Genomic DNA, 15,529 nt, shown 5'->3' with positions numbered 1-15,529 from the left:
TGACACAGTGAGTAACAACATCCTGTTTTTGGTGACAGAGTGGGTAACAACATCCTGTTTCTGGTGACAGAGTGGGTAACAACATCCTGTTTCTGGTGACAGAGTCGGTAACAACATCCTGTTTCTAATGTATTCTGGTGTCACAGTGGGTAACAACATCCTGTTTCTGGTGACACAGTGGGTAACAACATCCTGTTTCTGGTGACACAGTGGGTAACCACATCCTGTTTCTGGTGACACAGTGGGTAACAACATCCTGTTTCTGGTGACACAGTGGGTAACAACATCCTGTTTCTAATGTATTCTGGTGACACAGTGGGTAACAACATCCTGTTTCTGGTGACACAGTGGGTAACAACATCCTGTTTCTGGTGACACAGTGGGTAACAACATCCTGTTTCTGGTGACACAGTGGGTAACAACATCCTGTTTCTGGTGTCACAGTGGGTAACCACATCCTGTTTCTGGTGACACAGTGGGTAACAACATCCTGTTTCTGGTGACACAGTGGGTAACAACATCCTGTTTCTGGTGACACAGTGGGTAACAACATCCTGTTTCTGGTGACACAGTGGGTAACAACATCCTGTTTCTGGTGACAGAGTGGGTAACAACATCCTGTTTCTGGTGTCACAGTGGGTAACAACATCCTGTTTCTGGTGACACAGTGGGTAACAACATCCTGTTTCTGGTGACAGAGTGGGTAACAACATCCTGTTTCTGGTGTCACAGTGGGTAACAACATTCTGTTTCTGGTGACACAGTAGGTAACAACATCCTGTTTCTGGTGACACAGTGGGTAACAACATCCTGTTTCTAATGTATTCTGGTGTCACAGTAGGTAACAACATCCTGTTTCTGGTGTCACAGTAGGTAACAACATCCTGTTTCTGGTGACACAGTAGGTAACAACATCCTGTTTCTGGTGTCACAGTAGGTAACAACATCCTGTTTCTAATGTATTCTGGTGACACAGTAGGTAACAACATCCTGTTTCTGGTGTCACAGTAGGTAACAACATCCTGTTTCTGGTGACACAGTGGGTAACAACATCCTGTTTCTGGTGACACAGTGGGTAACCACATCCTGTTTCTGGTGACACAGTAGGTAACAACACCCTGTTTCTGGTGTCACAGTAGGTAACAACATCCTGTTTCTGGTGACACAGTGGGTAACAACATCCTGTTTCTGGTGGCACAGTGGGTAACAACATCCTGTTTCTGGTGACACAGTGGGTAACAACATCCTGTTTCTGGTGGCACAGTGGGTAACAACAAGAGACATACAGATATGTTTCTGGTGTCAGGGTGTCTGTGCGTCTGGTGTCTGTGTGTCTGGTGTCTGTGTGTCTGCGTGTCTGGTATCTGTGTGTCTGGTGTCTGTGTGTCTTGTCTCAGGTGTCTGTGTGTCTGTGTGTCTGGTGGGGTGATATGGGATCTAAAGAAGTTACTTATTGTCTGACACACCTTGGTTCAGTCTCATTCTGTCTCAAACACACCTTGGTTCAGTCTCATTCTGTCTAAAACACACCTTGGTTCAGCTACTCTTCCTGGGGTTTATTATGGATCCTCGTTAGTTCCTGCCAAGGCAGCAGCTACTCTTCCTGGGGTTTATTATGGATCCCAATTAGTTCCTGCCAAGGCAGCAGCTACTCTTCCTGGGGTTTATTATGGATCCCCATTAGTTCCTGTCAAGGAAGCAGCTACTCTTCCTGGGGTTTATTATGGATCCCCATTAGTTCCTGCCAAGGCAGCAGCTACTCTTCCTGGGGTTTATTATGGATCCCCATTAGTTCCTGCCAAGGCAGCAGCTACTCTTCCTGGGGTTTATTATGGATCCCCATTAGTTCCTGCCAAGGCAGCAGCTACTCTTCCTGGTGTTTATTATGGATCCCCATTAGTTCCTGTCAAGGCAGCAGCTACTCTTCCTGGGGTTTATTAGGGATCCCCATTAGTTCCTGTCAAGGCAGCAGCTACTCTTCCTGGGGTTTATTATGGATCCCCATTAGTTCCTGTTGCCAAGGCAGCAGCTACTCTTCTTGGGGTTTATTATGGATCCCCATTAGTTCCTGTTGCCAAGGCAGCAGCTACTCTTCCTGGGGTTTATTATGGATCCCCATTAGTTCCTGCCAAGGCAGCAGCTACTCTTCCTGGGGTTTATTATGGATCCCCATTAGTTCCTGCCAAGGCAGAAGCTCCTCTTCCTGGGGTTTATTAGGGATCCCCATTAGTTCCTGTTGCCAAGGCAGCAGCTACTCTTCCTGGGGTTTATTATGGATCCTCATTAGTTCCTGTCAAGGCAGCAGCTACTCTTCCTGGGGTATATTATGGATCCCCATTAGTTCCTGTTGCCAAGGCAGCAGCTACTCTTCCTGGGGTATATTATGGATCCCCATTAGTTCCTGTTGCCAAGGCAGCAGCTCCTCTTCCTGGGGTTTATTATGGATCCCCATTAGTTCCTGTCAAGGCAGCAGCTACTCTTCCTGGGGTTTATTATGGATCCCCCATTAGTTCCTGTCAAGGCAGCAGCTACTCTTCCTGGGGTTTATTATGGATCCCCATTAGTTCCTGTCAAGGCAGCAGCTACTCTTCCTACAACACAACATGTTCAATACCACCATGTGTGCGTATGCATGTGTCTGTTCCTTATTTACATTCGTTTTCAGAAGCTTTTCTATGAGACTCTAAATTGAGCTCAGGTGCATCCTGTTTCCATTGATCATCCTTGAGATGTTTCTACAACTTGATTGGAGTCCACCTGTGGTCAATTCAATTGATTGGACATGATTTGGAAAGGCACACACCTGTCTATATAAGGTCCCACAGCTGACAGTGCATGTCAGAGCAAAGACCAAGCCATGAGGTCGAAGGAATTGTCCGTAGAGCTTTGAGACAGGATGGTGTCGAGGCACAGATCTGGGGAAGGGTAGCAACACATTTCTGCAGCATTGAAGGTCCCCAAGAACACAGTGGCCTCCATCATTCTTAAATGGAAGAAGTTTGGAACCACCAAGACTCTTCCTAGAGCTGGTCGCCCAGTCAAACTGAGCAATCGGGGAGAAGGGCCTTGGTCAGGGAGGTGACCAAGAATCCGATGGTCACTCTGACAGAGCTTCAGAGGTCCTCTGTGGAGATAGGAGAACCTTCCAGAATGACAACCATCTCTGCAGCACTCCACCAATCAGGCCTTTATGGTAGAGTGGCCAGACGGAAGCCACTCCTCAGTAAAAGGCACATGACAGCCCACTTTGAATTTGCCAAAAGGCACCTAAAGTACTCTCAGACCATGACAAACAAGATTCTCTGGTCTGATGAAACTAAGATTGAACTCTTTGGCCTGAATGCCTAGCTTCACGTCTGGAGGAAACCTGGCACCATCCCTACGGTGAAGCATGGTGGTGGCAGCATCATGCTGTGGGGATGTTTTTCAGCGGCAGGGACTGGGAGACTAGTCAGAATTGAGGGAAAGATGAAGGTAGAAAAGTACAGAGAGATCCTTGATGAAAACGTGATGATTTATGTAGTACCTGCTCCAGAGCGTTCAGGACCTCCGACTGGGGCGAAGGTTCACCTTCCAACAGGACAACGACACTAAGCACACAGCCAAGATAAAATAGGAGTGGCTCTGGGACAAGTCTCTGAATGTACTTAACTGGCCCAGCCAGAACCCGGACTTGAATCCGATCAAACATCTCTGGAGAAAATACCTTTGCAGCAAAGAATGGGATAAACTCCCCAAATACATTTGTGTCAAGCTTGAAGCGTCATACCAAAGAAGAAGACTCGAGGTTGTAATCGCTGCCAAGGGTGCTTCAACAAAGTAAAGGGTCTGAAAACTGATGGAAATGTATTATTATTAGCAAGAATTTATAAAAACCTGTTTTTGCTTTGTCATTATGGGGTATCGTGTGTAAAGTAATGAGAAAAAAAAACTATTTCATGAATTTTAGAATGAGTCTATAATGTAACAAATTTGTGGGAAAAGTCGTGGGGTCTGAATACTTTCTGTGTTTGTATGAAGAGCCTCTTATCAGGACCAGGACTGCATTCCCCACAAGCCCCTGCTTCAAAGACATGGAAAGGAAGAGAGGAAGGGCCCAGTGACCTCACACCACCTTAGCTTTAATACACTCTTCCACCTCTCTCTCTCTCTCTCTCTGTCTCTCTATCTTCCTCTCTCTCCCCCTCTCCCTCTCTTCCTCCCTCTTCCTCCAAGATCTCTCACACACTCCCTTTCTCTCCCCTAACTATCTCTCACTTCCTCCCTCTCTCTGATCCTCTCCCTCTCTCTCTTCCTCTCCCTCTCTTCCTCCCTCTTCCTCCGAGTTCTCTCACACGTCCTCCCTCTCTATTTTTACTTTCTCTCTCACTTCCTCCCTCTCTCTCTCTCTCTCTCTGAATTCTCTATTTACATTTCTTCAATCTGCAGTGCACCAGGTGCTGAAAATATCCATCTCATTAATTGTCTCTCACCCTGGAGGAGAAAGGGCATCGAACACACACACACACACACACACACACACACACACACACAAACATACATATATAGGACATATACAGGACACATGGTGATGTAGTAAACACTACAGGACACATGGTGATGTAGTAAACACTACAGAGACACATGGTGATGTAGTAAACACTACAGAGACACATGGTGATGTAGTAAACACTACAGAGACACATGGTGATGTAGTAAACACTACAGGACTACATGGTGATGTAGTAAACACTACAGGACTAGAGACAAATGGTGATGTAGTAAACACTACAGAGACACATGGTGATGTAGTAAACACTACAGAGACACATGGTGATGTAGTAAACACTACAGGACACATGGTGATGTAGTAAACACTACAGGACACATGGTGATGTAGTAAACACTACAGGACTAGAGACAAATGGTGATGTAGTAAACACTACAGGACCAGAGACACATGGTGATGTAGTAAACACTACAGGACACATGGTGATGTAGTAAAAACTACAGAGACACATGGTGATGTAGTAAACACTACAGGACACATGGTGATGTAGTAAACACTACAGGACCAGAGACACATGGTGATGTAGTAAACACTACAGAGACACATGGTGATGTAGTAAACACTACAGGACCAGAGACACATGGTGATGTAGTAAACACTACAGAGACACATGGTGATGTAGTAAACACTACAGAGACACATGGTGATGTAGTAAACACTACAGGACACATGGTGATGTAGTAAACACTACAGAGACACATGGTGATGTAGTAAACACTACAGAGACACATGGTGATGTAGTAAACACTACAGAGACACATGGTGATGTAGTAAACACTACAGAGACACATGGTGATGTAGTAAACACTACAGTAGGACAGAGAGGACAGTGATAGTTAATATATGACAACAGAGAGGACAGTGATAGTTAATATATGACAACAGAGAGGACAGTGATAGTTAATATATGACCACAGAGAGGACAGTGATAGTTAATATATGACCACAGAGAGGACAGTGATAGTTAATAATATGACAACAGAGAGGACAGTGATAGTTAATATATGACAACAGAGAGGACAGTGATAGGTAATATATGACAACAGAGAGGACAGTGATAGGTAATATATGACCACAGAGAGGACAGTGATGGGTAATATATGACAACAGAGAGAACAGTGATATTTATTCATCATTTATAAGGTGATTTTTACTCTGATGATCAGCTCACCTGTAAAGCAGAGATGCTAGAGGACTTCCAATGAAAACACCAGGTTCTAACTTTGAACACAACAGTTGTCAGCATCCTGTCTCTGCTTCAGTTACGGTCTATAATTTGCAGATAAAGAAAACAGCCCTTTGTGGAGGTAAGAGGTTGCCTCCTAATAAGGTAGGAACAAGCCTCTCTATATCTGCTCCTGTAGGAAGGAGGAGGAGGGAAATGAGGGAAGGGGGGGGGGGGTTAGGAGGCCTCTTTAGTGTGACAGGTAAAGAGAGGGAACAAACTACAGGTCTACACTCACTCTCTCTCCACACACACACACACACACACACACACACACAGACACAGACACACAGACACACACACACATACACACACACACACACACACACACACATACACCACTCTGTAGCTCCATAATGATCCCTTCAGTTCACACCTCCACCTCTGGAACCAGGGGCCCCATGGGACTGGAGAGGAGAAGGAGGGGGAGGGAGGAGGGGGAGGATGGGGGGGGGGGTGAGGGAGGAGGGGGGGGGAGTTGGGAGATGAGGATGGAGGAGGAGGGAGGAGGAGGGGGAGGAGAAGGAGGAGGGGGAGGAGGAGGGGGAGGAGAAGGAGGAGGGAGGAGGAGGTGGAGGGAGGAAGGGGAGGAGAAGGAGGAGGGGGGAGGGGGAGGAAGGTGAGGAGGGGAGGGGATGGGGGCGTGGCAGCAGCCTCCTGAGGTAGCAGAGGAAGGAGGATGTCTGCTCAGACAGAGATCGACCATAGTAGCTGAGTGGCTAATCATTACACTATAATAAACATATACAGAGGATTCATCTTTCAATGCGATATTGTCTTTGGGTTCTGCTTGTGTTTCCTCTGGCATTAAGTTTCAATACAGTCACCTGTAGACGTATTCAAATATCTGTGTTGTTTTTCCTGATAATCATTTGACTTACACTAACATTACTGAGGCTCTATCGGAAAAATGCCAACTCTGTGGGCTGGCTTGTAGCCAGACTGTTCTCTGCTCTGTGTCTGTGGGCTGGCTCGTAGCCTGACGACCCTCTGCTCTGTGTCTGTGGGCTGGCTCGTAGCCTGACGACCCTCTGCTCTGTGTCTGTGGGCTGGCTCGTAGCCAGACGACCCTCTGCTCTGTGTCTGTGGGCTGGCTCGTAGCCTGACGACCCTCTGCTCTGTGGGCTGGCTCGTAGCCTGACGATCCTCTGCTCTGTGTCTGTGGGCTGGCTCGTAGCCAGACGACCCTCTGCTCTGTGTCTGTGGGCTGGCTCGTAGCCTGACGACCCTCTGCTCTGTGGGCTGGCTCGTAGCCAGACTATCCTCTGCTCTGTGGGCTGGCTCGTAGCCAGACGATCCTCTGCTCTGTGTCTGTGGGCTGGCTTGTAGCCAGACGATCCTCTGCTGTGTCTGTGGGCTGGCTCGTAGCCAGACGATCCTCTGCTCTGTGTCTGTGAGCTGGCTTGTAGCCAGACGATCCTCTGCTGTGTCTGTGGGCTGGCTCGTAGCCAGACGACCCTCTGCTCTGTGTCTGTGAGCTGGCTTGTAGCCAGACGATCCTCTGCTGTGTCTGTGGGCTGGCTCGTAGCCAGACGATCCTCTGCTCTGTGTCTGTGGGCTGGCCCTGTTTTCATCTGCACTAGAGCAATACATTAAGGGATTGACGCTGGGCACGATGATGTAATGCAGATAGCCAGAGGGTCCGCTGTATCGATGCTGAGTTTTGGTGTGTGTGTGCGTGTGTGTGTGTGTGTGTGCGTGAGTGTTTGCACATAACACCATCAACTGACAGGAGAACCCATGTTTACAAACTAAGACTATCATTTCTCAGTAGAAATCAATGAAAGCCCGTCATGGTACATGTTGCAGATGACCCACAACGACAGACACCATGGCAACGATGATCCATCTCTAGGGAAGCACACAACATTCCAATACTATTAACACCCACACTGTCCGGTTCTGGTTCTGGTTCTGCCTATAGAAGTAGCCGAACCATCACCTAACTCAGATGAGCATTAATAGTCTGTGTTAATAGATGAAGGAAATGAAGAACGGAGTCTGTGACCAAATGCAGCAGGACAACACGTGATTTAAAATGACGTGGTTTTGTAAAATATGACAAAGTTTTAGATCAATACAGAATATTATCCAACGGGAAACCAGTAGAGTATCAGAAAACATTCAAATTGAACAACAACAAAAACAGCATTATGTCTAAATAAGAGTACTGACCGACACAGACCGAAGCGAACCGTATTAATATCCATATGACCAGGAGAAGCCCCGGCGCTCCAATCCGATCCATCATTCCAGCAGCCCGGCTCGTTCTTTTGTCATCTTGGGGGTAATTTCCGTAACATCTGTAGCAATAGCCTCCGAATATCTTCCGTGACCTTTTCAGATGTCATGAACTCAAGTCCCCTCTCTGTATAAAAAAAATATATAAACTAGGACGTGGGTAAATTGTGTTTGTAGCGCAAAAAGAAGAAGCTTCATACGCTACTCAGAGGCAGCCCACTAGGACAATGTGATACAGGGAAAAGAGGAGATGTGATCGTACATCGTCGGTCTCTGCTTCAATGGCTCGTTTGGTTTCCGCGTTGATTTATATCCTAAAGGAAGGGAAAAGTCTCTGCGTTTGTGAGACAGAAAGAGAAAGACACGTCGGCAGTGCACTTACGACACAGTCCCGGTCTTTATTTCGGTTTGGACTGTTCGGTGTTTATAGCTGTTATTTATTCTCCGTCCACAGCCGACTATTTTCATCTCCCTTTAGGCACTATCCTGTGCATGAAAGTGGACAATGGTGCAGTGATCATTTACCGTGCAGTTACGCGTTGTCTGTCCTATTTAAATTAAACCCAAATCCTAGTTTTTGCGGTCGCTGCAGTTTGGTATGCCGAGCAGATCCTTCTTTGAATTGAATAATGTTTTTTTCCCCCATCCCGTGCAGGGAGGTCTTCATTGAATACGTCGTTATAATGTTGTCGTCAAATCCTGACCCCGAAAGGCCGGATGGTGCTATTGCATATTCGCACCAGTGATTCTATTAAAATAAAAAATAAAATAAATGTTTATTTGTCACATGCGCCTAATAAAACAGGTGTAGACCTCACAGTGTAATGCTTACTGACAAGCCCTTAACTAACAATGAGGTTGTTTTTAAAAAAATGACAGTTAAGAAAATATTTACTAAATAAACACAATAAAAGAACAACCAGGAGAATATACACAGGGGATACAGGTACCGAGGTGGTACAGGTTAGTCGAGGTAATTGAGGTAATATGTACATGTAGGTAAGGGGTAGAAACTAAGCATATGTAACGGATGTGAAACGGTTAGCTAGTTAGCGGTGGTGCGCGCTAAATTGCGTTTCAAATCGGTAACGATGCTTCGAGCGGGACTGTTGACGTGTGCAGAGCGTCCCAGGTTCGCGCCCAGGTCGGAGCGAGGGAACGATCTAAAGTTATACTGTTACACATAGATAATAAACAGTGAATGGTAGCAGTGGGTGGAAATGTGCCCAGGGGGGCCTCTCAGGGGTGCGTGCTCAGGGGGGCGTGCCCAGGGGGGCCTCTCAGGGGTGCGTGCTCAGGGGGGCGTACTCAGGGGGGCGTGTCCCTGTATATAGCCTCACTTTTTATTTGACTGTTTAATTATTTTACTTTTATTTTATATTTTTTACTTAAAACTTATTTTTCTTAACTACATTGCTGGTTAAGGGCTTGTAAGTTAGCAGTGAAATGCTAAGGTCTACTACACCTGTTGTGTTCATCATGTGACAAATAAACTTTGATTTGAATGTAATACTCTATTGTATTCGCCCTTGTTTAACTTAAATTCATTTTAATTTGTTGCTAAAATGCTGGCTCGATGTAATTTTCTACAACATATCATTATGGTTGGATTGCCGGAAGGCAGGGACGTATCCTCGTCGTCACCGTTGTCAAAGCTTGGAGCTCCTCGAGAAAAGGTCCTTAATTAACAGAAACAAAAAGGCACTGCTGAGATTCGAACTCAGGATCTCCTGTTTACTAGACAGGCGCTTTAACCAACTAAGCCACAGCGCCGCCGAGTCGTGAAGGAAATAAAAGGGTAAAAGTCTTTACTGCTGGTAAAATGTGAAACAGGATAGGCACCATCCTCTCCATAGGTCGTTTTTACCCCTTTCATCATATCACAATCAGGTTTTACCAGTTGAATATTGACACAAACATAATACTTTTTCGTATTACAACTTTTCTGAAATGTTTGATTAAAATATGCAAATGAGGCGATATAACGTTAAATATGCAATATTTGCATATCACGCAAATAAATGTTTCTGGAAACTGGATGAAGTCAGACTAAACATGTTAGTTTCATTTTAAGACACTCCAGGACCGGACTTGTCCCGAGCAGATAGCGGATTAATACTTTATTTTTTAAAATATATATATTTATGTCTGTAAAATACTAGTCGTGTAACGTTAAAATGCATTTTTGGCGCATTTTTCCAACGAAAATTTTATTTAGAATAAAAAAAAAGAACAACCTATCAACAATTCCCTCTGGGCAAGTCTGGAGAATATATCTAAGTATAACCACACAACATGTGGTGAATGCAGATGGTTCTGAAGATGAGAAACACTAAGGGGGAGTCTGTGTTGGCTTGTGGGAAGATATAAGGGAGTCTGACTATCGGGAAATTAATGTTGAAGAAAAGTACACTGAATTTAGACTACCAAACGGCTATTTAGGCCCAATCACCATCTATTCAGAGTAAGTTACTATAGATAGTTCAGTTTGAAACATTCTCTATGAAATGGGCTTTTACATTATGTGTAATTAATTGTATGTAGTGAGCTATTGGTGTATTTCAATTTTAATGTGGTTTAAAAATGTGGATGATGGTAGTATGGGAAAATAAAGAAAATTGACATTTTCATGTTTACTTTTAGAAAATACTAATATCAATTGACCAAAATACCAACAAATTCCAAAAATGGTAGATGCAAAAATGTAATTTAAGCAAGTGGTGCCTGGACTTTTAAAAAGAGTTCACAAAAGGCTCCGCTGAGATTCGAACTCAGGATCTCCTGTTTACTAGACAGGCGCTTTAACCAACTAAGCCACGGCGCCGGTGAATGTCCACATGAAAAAAGGCTTTATATTTCCATCATGTATAGCTTAAGCTTCGTAATTTACATTTCATACGGTGTTGTGTCTTTAGTTAATTACTGAAGTGAGCTTCATTACAGAACATAAATTAAGCGATTATTGATCCCATAGTTTACATTTCAAACATTTACAAGCTCGGACAGTGGTGTTCGGTCATAACGTCGTCGCCCCAGACTCAACCTGTGTGTCAAATCAACATGTACTTGTGTCATGCTTCGTAAACAAACAGGTGAGTAACAGTGAAATGCTTACGGCCCTTCCCAACAATGCAGAGGAAGAAATCTAATAAAATACATCTAATAAATACACACTGATCTGGGGTGTCGTGCTGCCGCAGCGCGGGCTCTTCCTCTTTCACTTTGACTCCAGAAAACACGGAGCTGGTTAAACCATTTATAGGAAATTAATTATCATAAATTCTAAATAAATTATATTTAATTACCACTAAAAATCTCAAATATAATGCAATCTGCGAAAGTTACCAAGGTTAAGATATTGCCTAGGGTTCTACCAGTGATCTGCTGGGCCAGCCCCTATATTAACAGCAGGGTTCTACCAATGGACCTCGTAGCCAGGGTTCTACCAGTGGATCTGCTGGGCCAGCCCCTATATTAATAGCAGGGTTCTACCCCTATATTAACAGCAGGGTTCTACCAGTGGACCTCGTAGCCAGGGTTCTACCAGTGGATCTGCTGGGCCAGCCCCTATATTAACAGCAGGGTTCAACCCTTATATTAATAGCAGGGTTCTACCATTGGATCTGCTGGGCCAGCCCCTATATTAACAGCAGGGTTCAACCCTTATATTAATAGCAGGGTTCTACCAGTGGATCTGCTGGGCCAGCCCCTATATTAACAGCAGGGTTCAACCCTTATATTAACAGCAGGGTTCTACCCCTATATTAATAGCAGGGTTCTACCAGTGGATCTGCTTGGCCAGCCCCTATATTAACAGCAGTGTTCTACCCCTATATTAACAACAGGGTTCTACCCCTATATTAACAGCAGGTCATTCACTAGGTCCCCCCGTGTGGTTCTGGGATTTTTGCTCACCGTTCTTGTGATCATTTTGACCCCACGGGGTGAGATCTTGCGTGGAGCCCCAGATCGAGGGAGATTATCAGTGGTCTTGTATGTCTTCCATTTCCTAATAATTGCTCCCACAGTTGATTTCTTCAAACCAAGCTGCTTACCTATTGCAGATTCAGTCTTCCCAGTCTGGTGCAGGTCTACAATTTTGTTTCTGGTGTCCTTTGACAGCTCTTTGGTCTTGGCCATAGTGGAGTTTGGAGTGTGACTGTTTGAGGTTGTGGACAGGTGTCTTTTATACTGATAACAAGTTCAAACAGGTGCCATTAATACAGGTAACGAGTGGAGGACAGAGGAGCCTCTTAAAGAAGAAGTTACAGGTCTGTGAGAGCCAGAAATCTTGCTTGTTTGTAGGTGACCAAATACTTATTTTCCACCATAATTTGCAAATAAATTCATTAAAAATCCTACAATGTGATTTTCTGGATTTTTTTTCTCATTTTGTCTGTCATAGTTGAAGTGTACCTATGATGAAAATTACAGGCCTCTCTCATCTTTTTAAGTGGGAGAACTTGCACAATTGGTGGCTGACTAAATACTTTTTTTCCCCACAGTAAAACACACCACCCCCTGTTATGTTGAGTACCTACGGACATAAAACACACCTGTTATGTTGAGTACCTACTGACATAAAACACACCACCTGTTATGTTGAGTACCTACGGACATAAAACACACCTGTTATGTTGAGTACCTACTGACATAAACACACCTGTTATGTTGAGTACCTACTGACATAAACACACCTGTTATGTTGAGTACCTACTGACATAAACACACCTGTTATGTTGAGTACCTACTGACATAAAACACACCTGTTATGTTGAGTACCTACTGACATAAACACACCTGTTATGTTGAGTACCTACTGACATAAAACACACCACCTGTTATGTTGAGTACCTACTGACATAAACACACCTGTTATGTTGAGTACCTACTGACATAAACACACCTGTTATGTTGAGTACCTACTGACATAAAACACACCTGTTATGTTGAGTACCTACTGACATAAACACACCTGTTATGTTGAGTACCTACTGACATAAAACACACCACCTGTTATGTTGAGTACCTACTGACATAAAACACACCTGTTATGTTGAGTACCTACGGACATAAAACACACCTGTTATGTTGAGTACCTACGAACATACAAGGAAATACAGTCAGGCATCACATTACTACAAGACAAAACAGCTCCATTAAGTACGATGGTCTTGTCAGTATAAAATCAAAGATTGTTTTCTTAATAGTCTAATTAAATGGTAGTGGAATGGCATTAGTGTGGTGAGTGAAGAATCCAATACGTTCCCTTGTACGTGGAAACCAATCACATCAAGAGTATGAATCAGGCTGTTTGAGAAGGTTTGAATCCTAAGTGACCTGCCTACACACAGTCTGCAGTACAATAGCAACATAGTTACTGTTGCAGGTCAAAGCTGTGTGATGGAAAAACCTACGTGGAGTAGGCATTGGTGGTGCTGTAAAACCTTGGTAGAGCATGGGTGGAGTAGGCATTGTGGTGCTGTAAAACCTTGGTAGAGCATGGGTGGAGTAGGCATTGTGGTGCTGTAAAACCTTGGTAGAGCATGGGTGGAGTAGGCATTGTGGTGCTGTTAAACCTTGGTAGAGCATGGGTGGAGTAGGCATTGTGGTGCTGTAAAACCTTGGTAGAGCATGGGTGGAGTAGGCATTGTGGTGCTGTAAAACCTTGGTAGAGCGTGGGTGGAGTAGGCATTGTGGTGCTGTTAAACCTTGGTAGAGTGTGGGTGGAGTAGGCATTGTGGTGCTGTTAAACCTTGGTAGAGTGTGGGTGGAGTAGGCATTGTGGTGCTGTAAAACCTTGGTAGAGCATGGGTGGAGTAGGCATTGTGGTGCTGTTAAACCTTGGTAGAGCATGGGTGGAGTAGGCATTGTGGTGCTGTAAAACCTTGGTAGAGCATGGGTGGAGTAGGCATTGTGGTGCTGTAAAACCTTGGTAGAGCATGGGTGGAGTAGGCATTGTGGTGCTGTTAAACCTTGGTAGAGCATGGGTGGAGTAGGCATTGTGGTGCTGTAAAGCCTTGGTAGAGCATGGGTGGAGTAGGCATTGTGGTGCTGTTAAACCTTGGTAGAGTGTGGGTGGAGTAGGCATTGTGGTGCTGTTAAACCTTGGTAGAGCATGGGTGGAGTAGGCATTGTGGTGTTGTAAAACCTTGGTAGAGCATGGGTGGAGTAGGCATTGTGGTGCTGTTAAACCTTGGTAGAGCGTGGGTGGAGTAGGCATTTTGGTGCTCATGTGAATTTCCTTTCTTTTTCGGCTTCAGACCGATGTTTACTTCTTAAATCGTACTTTTTTTTTGTTTTTAATAAACAGTATGGTCTGCAGCTTATCGTGCATGAGATACTCTTTAACTCTGGAGAGGAAAACCTAGAGACTTCCTTAACACTAGAGATGGAGCACCAGCCGTTGTTAACATAAGAGACACCTTCCCCTTTAACCTTACCCAAAGCTGCCGTACGGTCTTCACACAGAAAAACCTAGAGACTTCCTTAACACTAGAGATGGAGCACCAGCTGTTGTTAACATAAGAGACACCTTCCCCTTTAACCTTACCCAAAGCTGCCGTACGGTCTTCACACAGAAAAACCTAGAGACTTCCTTAACACTAGAGATGGAGCACCAGCCGTTGTTAACATAAGAGACACCTTCCCCTTTAACCTTACCCAAAGCTGCCGTACGGTCTTCACACAGAAAAACCTAGAGACTTCCTTAACACTAGAGATGGAGCACCAGCTGTTGTTAACATAAGAGACACCTTCCCCTTTAACCTTACCCAAAGCTGCCGTACGGTCTTCACACAGAAAAACCTAGAGACTTCCTTAACATTAGAGATGGAGCACCAGCCGTTGTTAACATAAGAGACACCTTCCCCTTTAACCTTACCCAAAGCTGCCGTACGGTCTTCACACAGAAAAACCTAGAGACTTCCTTAACACTAGAGATGGAGCACCAGCTGTTGTTAACATAAGAGACACCTTCCCCTTTAACCTTACCCAAAGCTGCCGTACGGTCTTCACATAGAAAAACCTAGAGACTTCCTAAACACTAGAGATGGAGCACCAGCCGTTGTTAACATAAGAGACACCTTCCCCTTTAACCTTACCCAAAGCTGCCGTACGGTCTTCACACAGAAAAACCTAGAGACTTCCTAAACACTAGAGATGGAGCACCAGCCGTTGTTAACATGAGACACCTTCCCCTTTAACCTTACCCAAAGCTGCCGTACGGTCTTCACACAGAAAAACCTAGAGACTTCCTTAACATTAGAGATGGAGCACCAGCCGTTGTTAACATAAGAGACACCTTCCCCTTTAACCTTACCCAAAGCTGCCGTACGGTCTTCACACAGAAAAACCTAGAGACTTCCTTAACACTAGAGATGGAGCACCAGCTGTTGTTAACATAAGAGACACCTTCCCCTTTAACCTTACCCAAAGCTGCCGTACGGTCTTCACACAGAAAAACCTAGAGACTTCCTTAACACTAGAGATGGAGCACCAGCTGTTGTTAACAT

General features: G+C 44.7%; 1 protein-coding gene and 2 non-coding genes across 3 annotated transcripts in view; all 3 read right to left on the bottom strand.

Moving 5' to 3' along the window:
- The window catches only part of lrp3 (low density lipoprotein receptor-related protein 3), a 65,833-nt gene extending 57,117 nt beyond the window's left edge, over nt 1-8,716 (bottom strand). The window contains 1 exon segment of the mRNA XM_090221978.1: nt 7,950-8,716. Coding sequence (XP_090078104.1) covers nt 7,950-8,025 — 76 coding nt within the window. The 5' untranslated portion in view covers nt 8,026-8,716.
- A 998-nt stretch (nt 8,717-9,714) lies between these two features.
- trnat-agu (transfer RNA threonine (anticodon AGU)) lies at nt 9,715-9,788 on the bottom strand. Its single transcript has one exon. It is a non-coding gene; the product is annotated as a tRNA-Thr (tRNA).
- A 977-nt stretch (nt 9,789-10,765) lies between these two features.
- trnat-agu (transfer RNA threonine (anticodon AGU)) lies at nt 10,766-10,839 on the bottom strand. Its single transcript has one exon. It is a non-coding gene; the product is annotated as a tRNA-Thr (tRNA).
- Between the last annotated feature and the right edge of the window lie 4,690 nt (nt 10,840-15,529).

This window comes from Oncorhynchus mykiss, chromosome 26 (assembly GCF_057628025.1).
Source record: "Oncorhynchus mykiss isolate SJ-2025 chromosome 26, ASM5762802v1, whole genome shotgun sequence".
NCBI lineage: Eukaryota > Metazoa > Chordata > Actinopteri > Salmoniformes > Salmonidae > Oncorhynchus > Oncorhynchus mykiss.
This window is presented reverse-complemented; position numbering and strand designations above follow the sequence as displayed.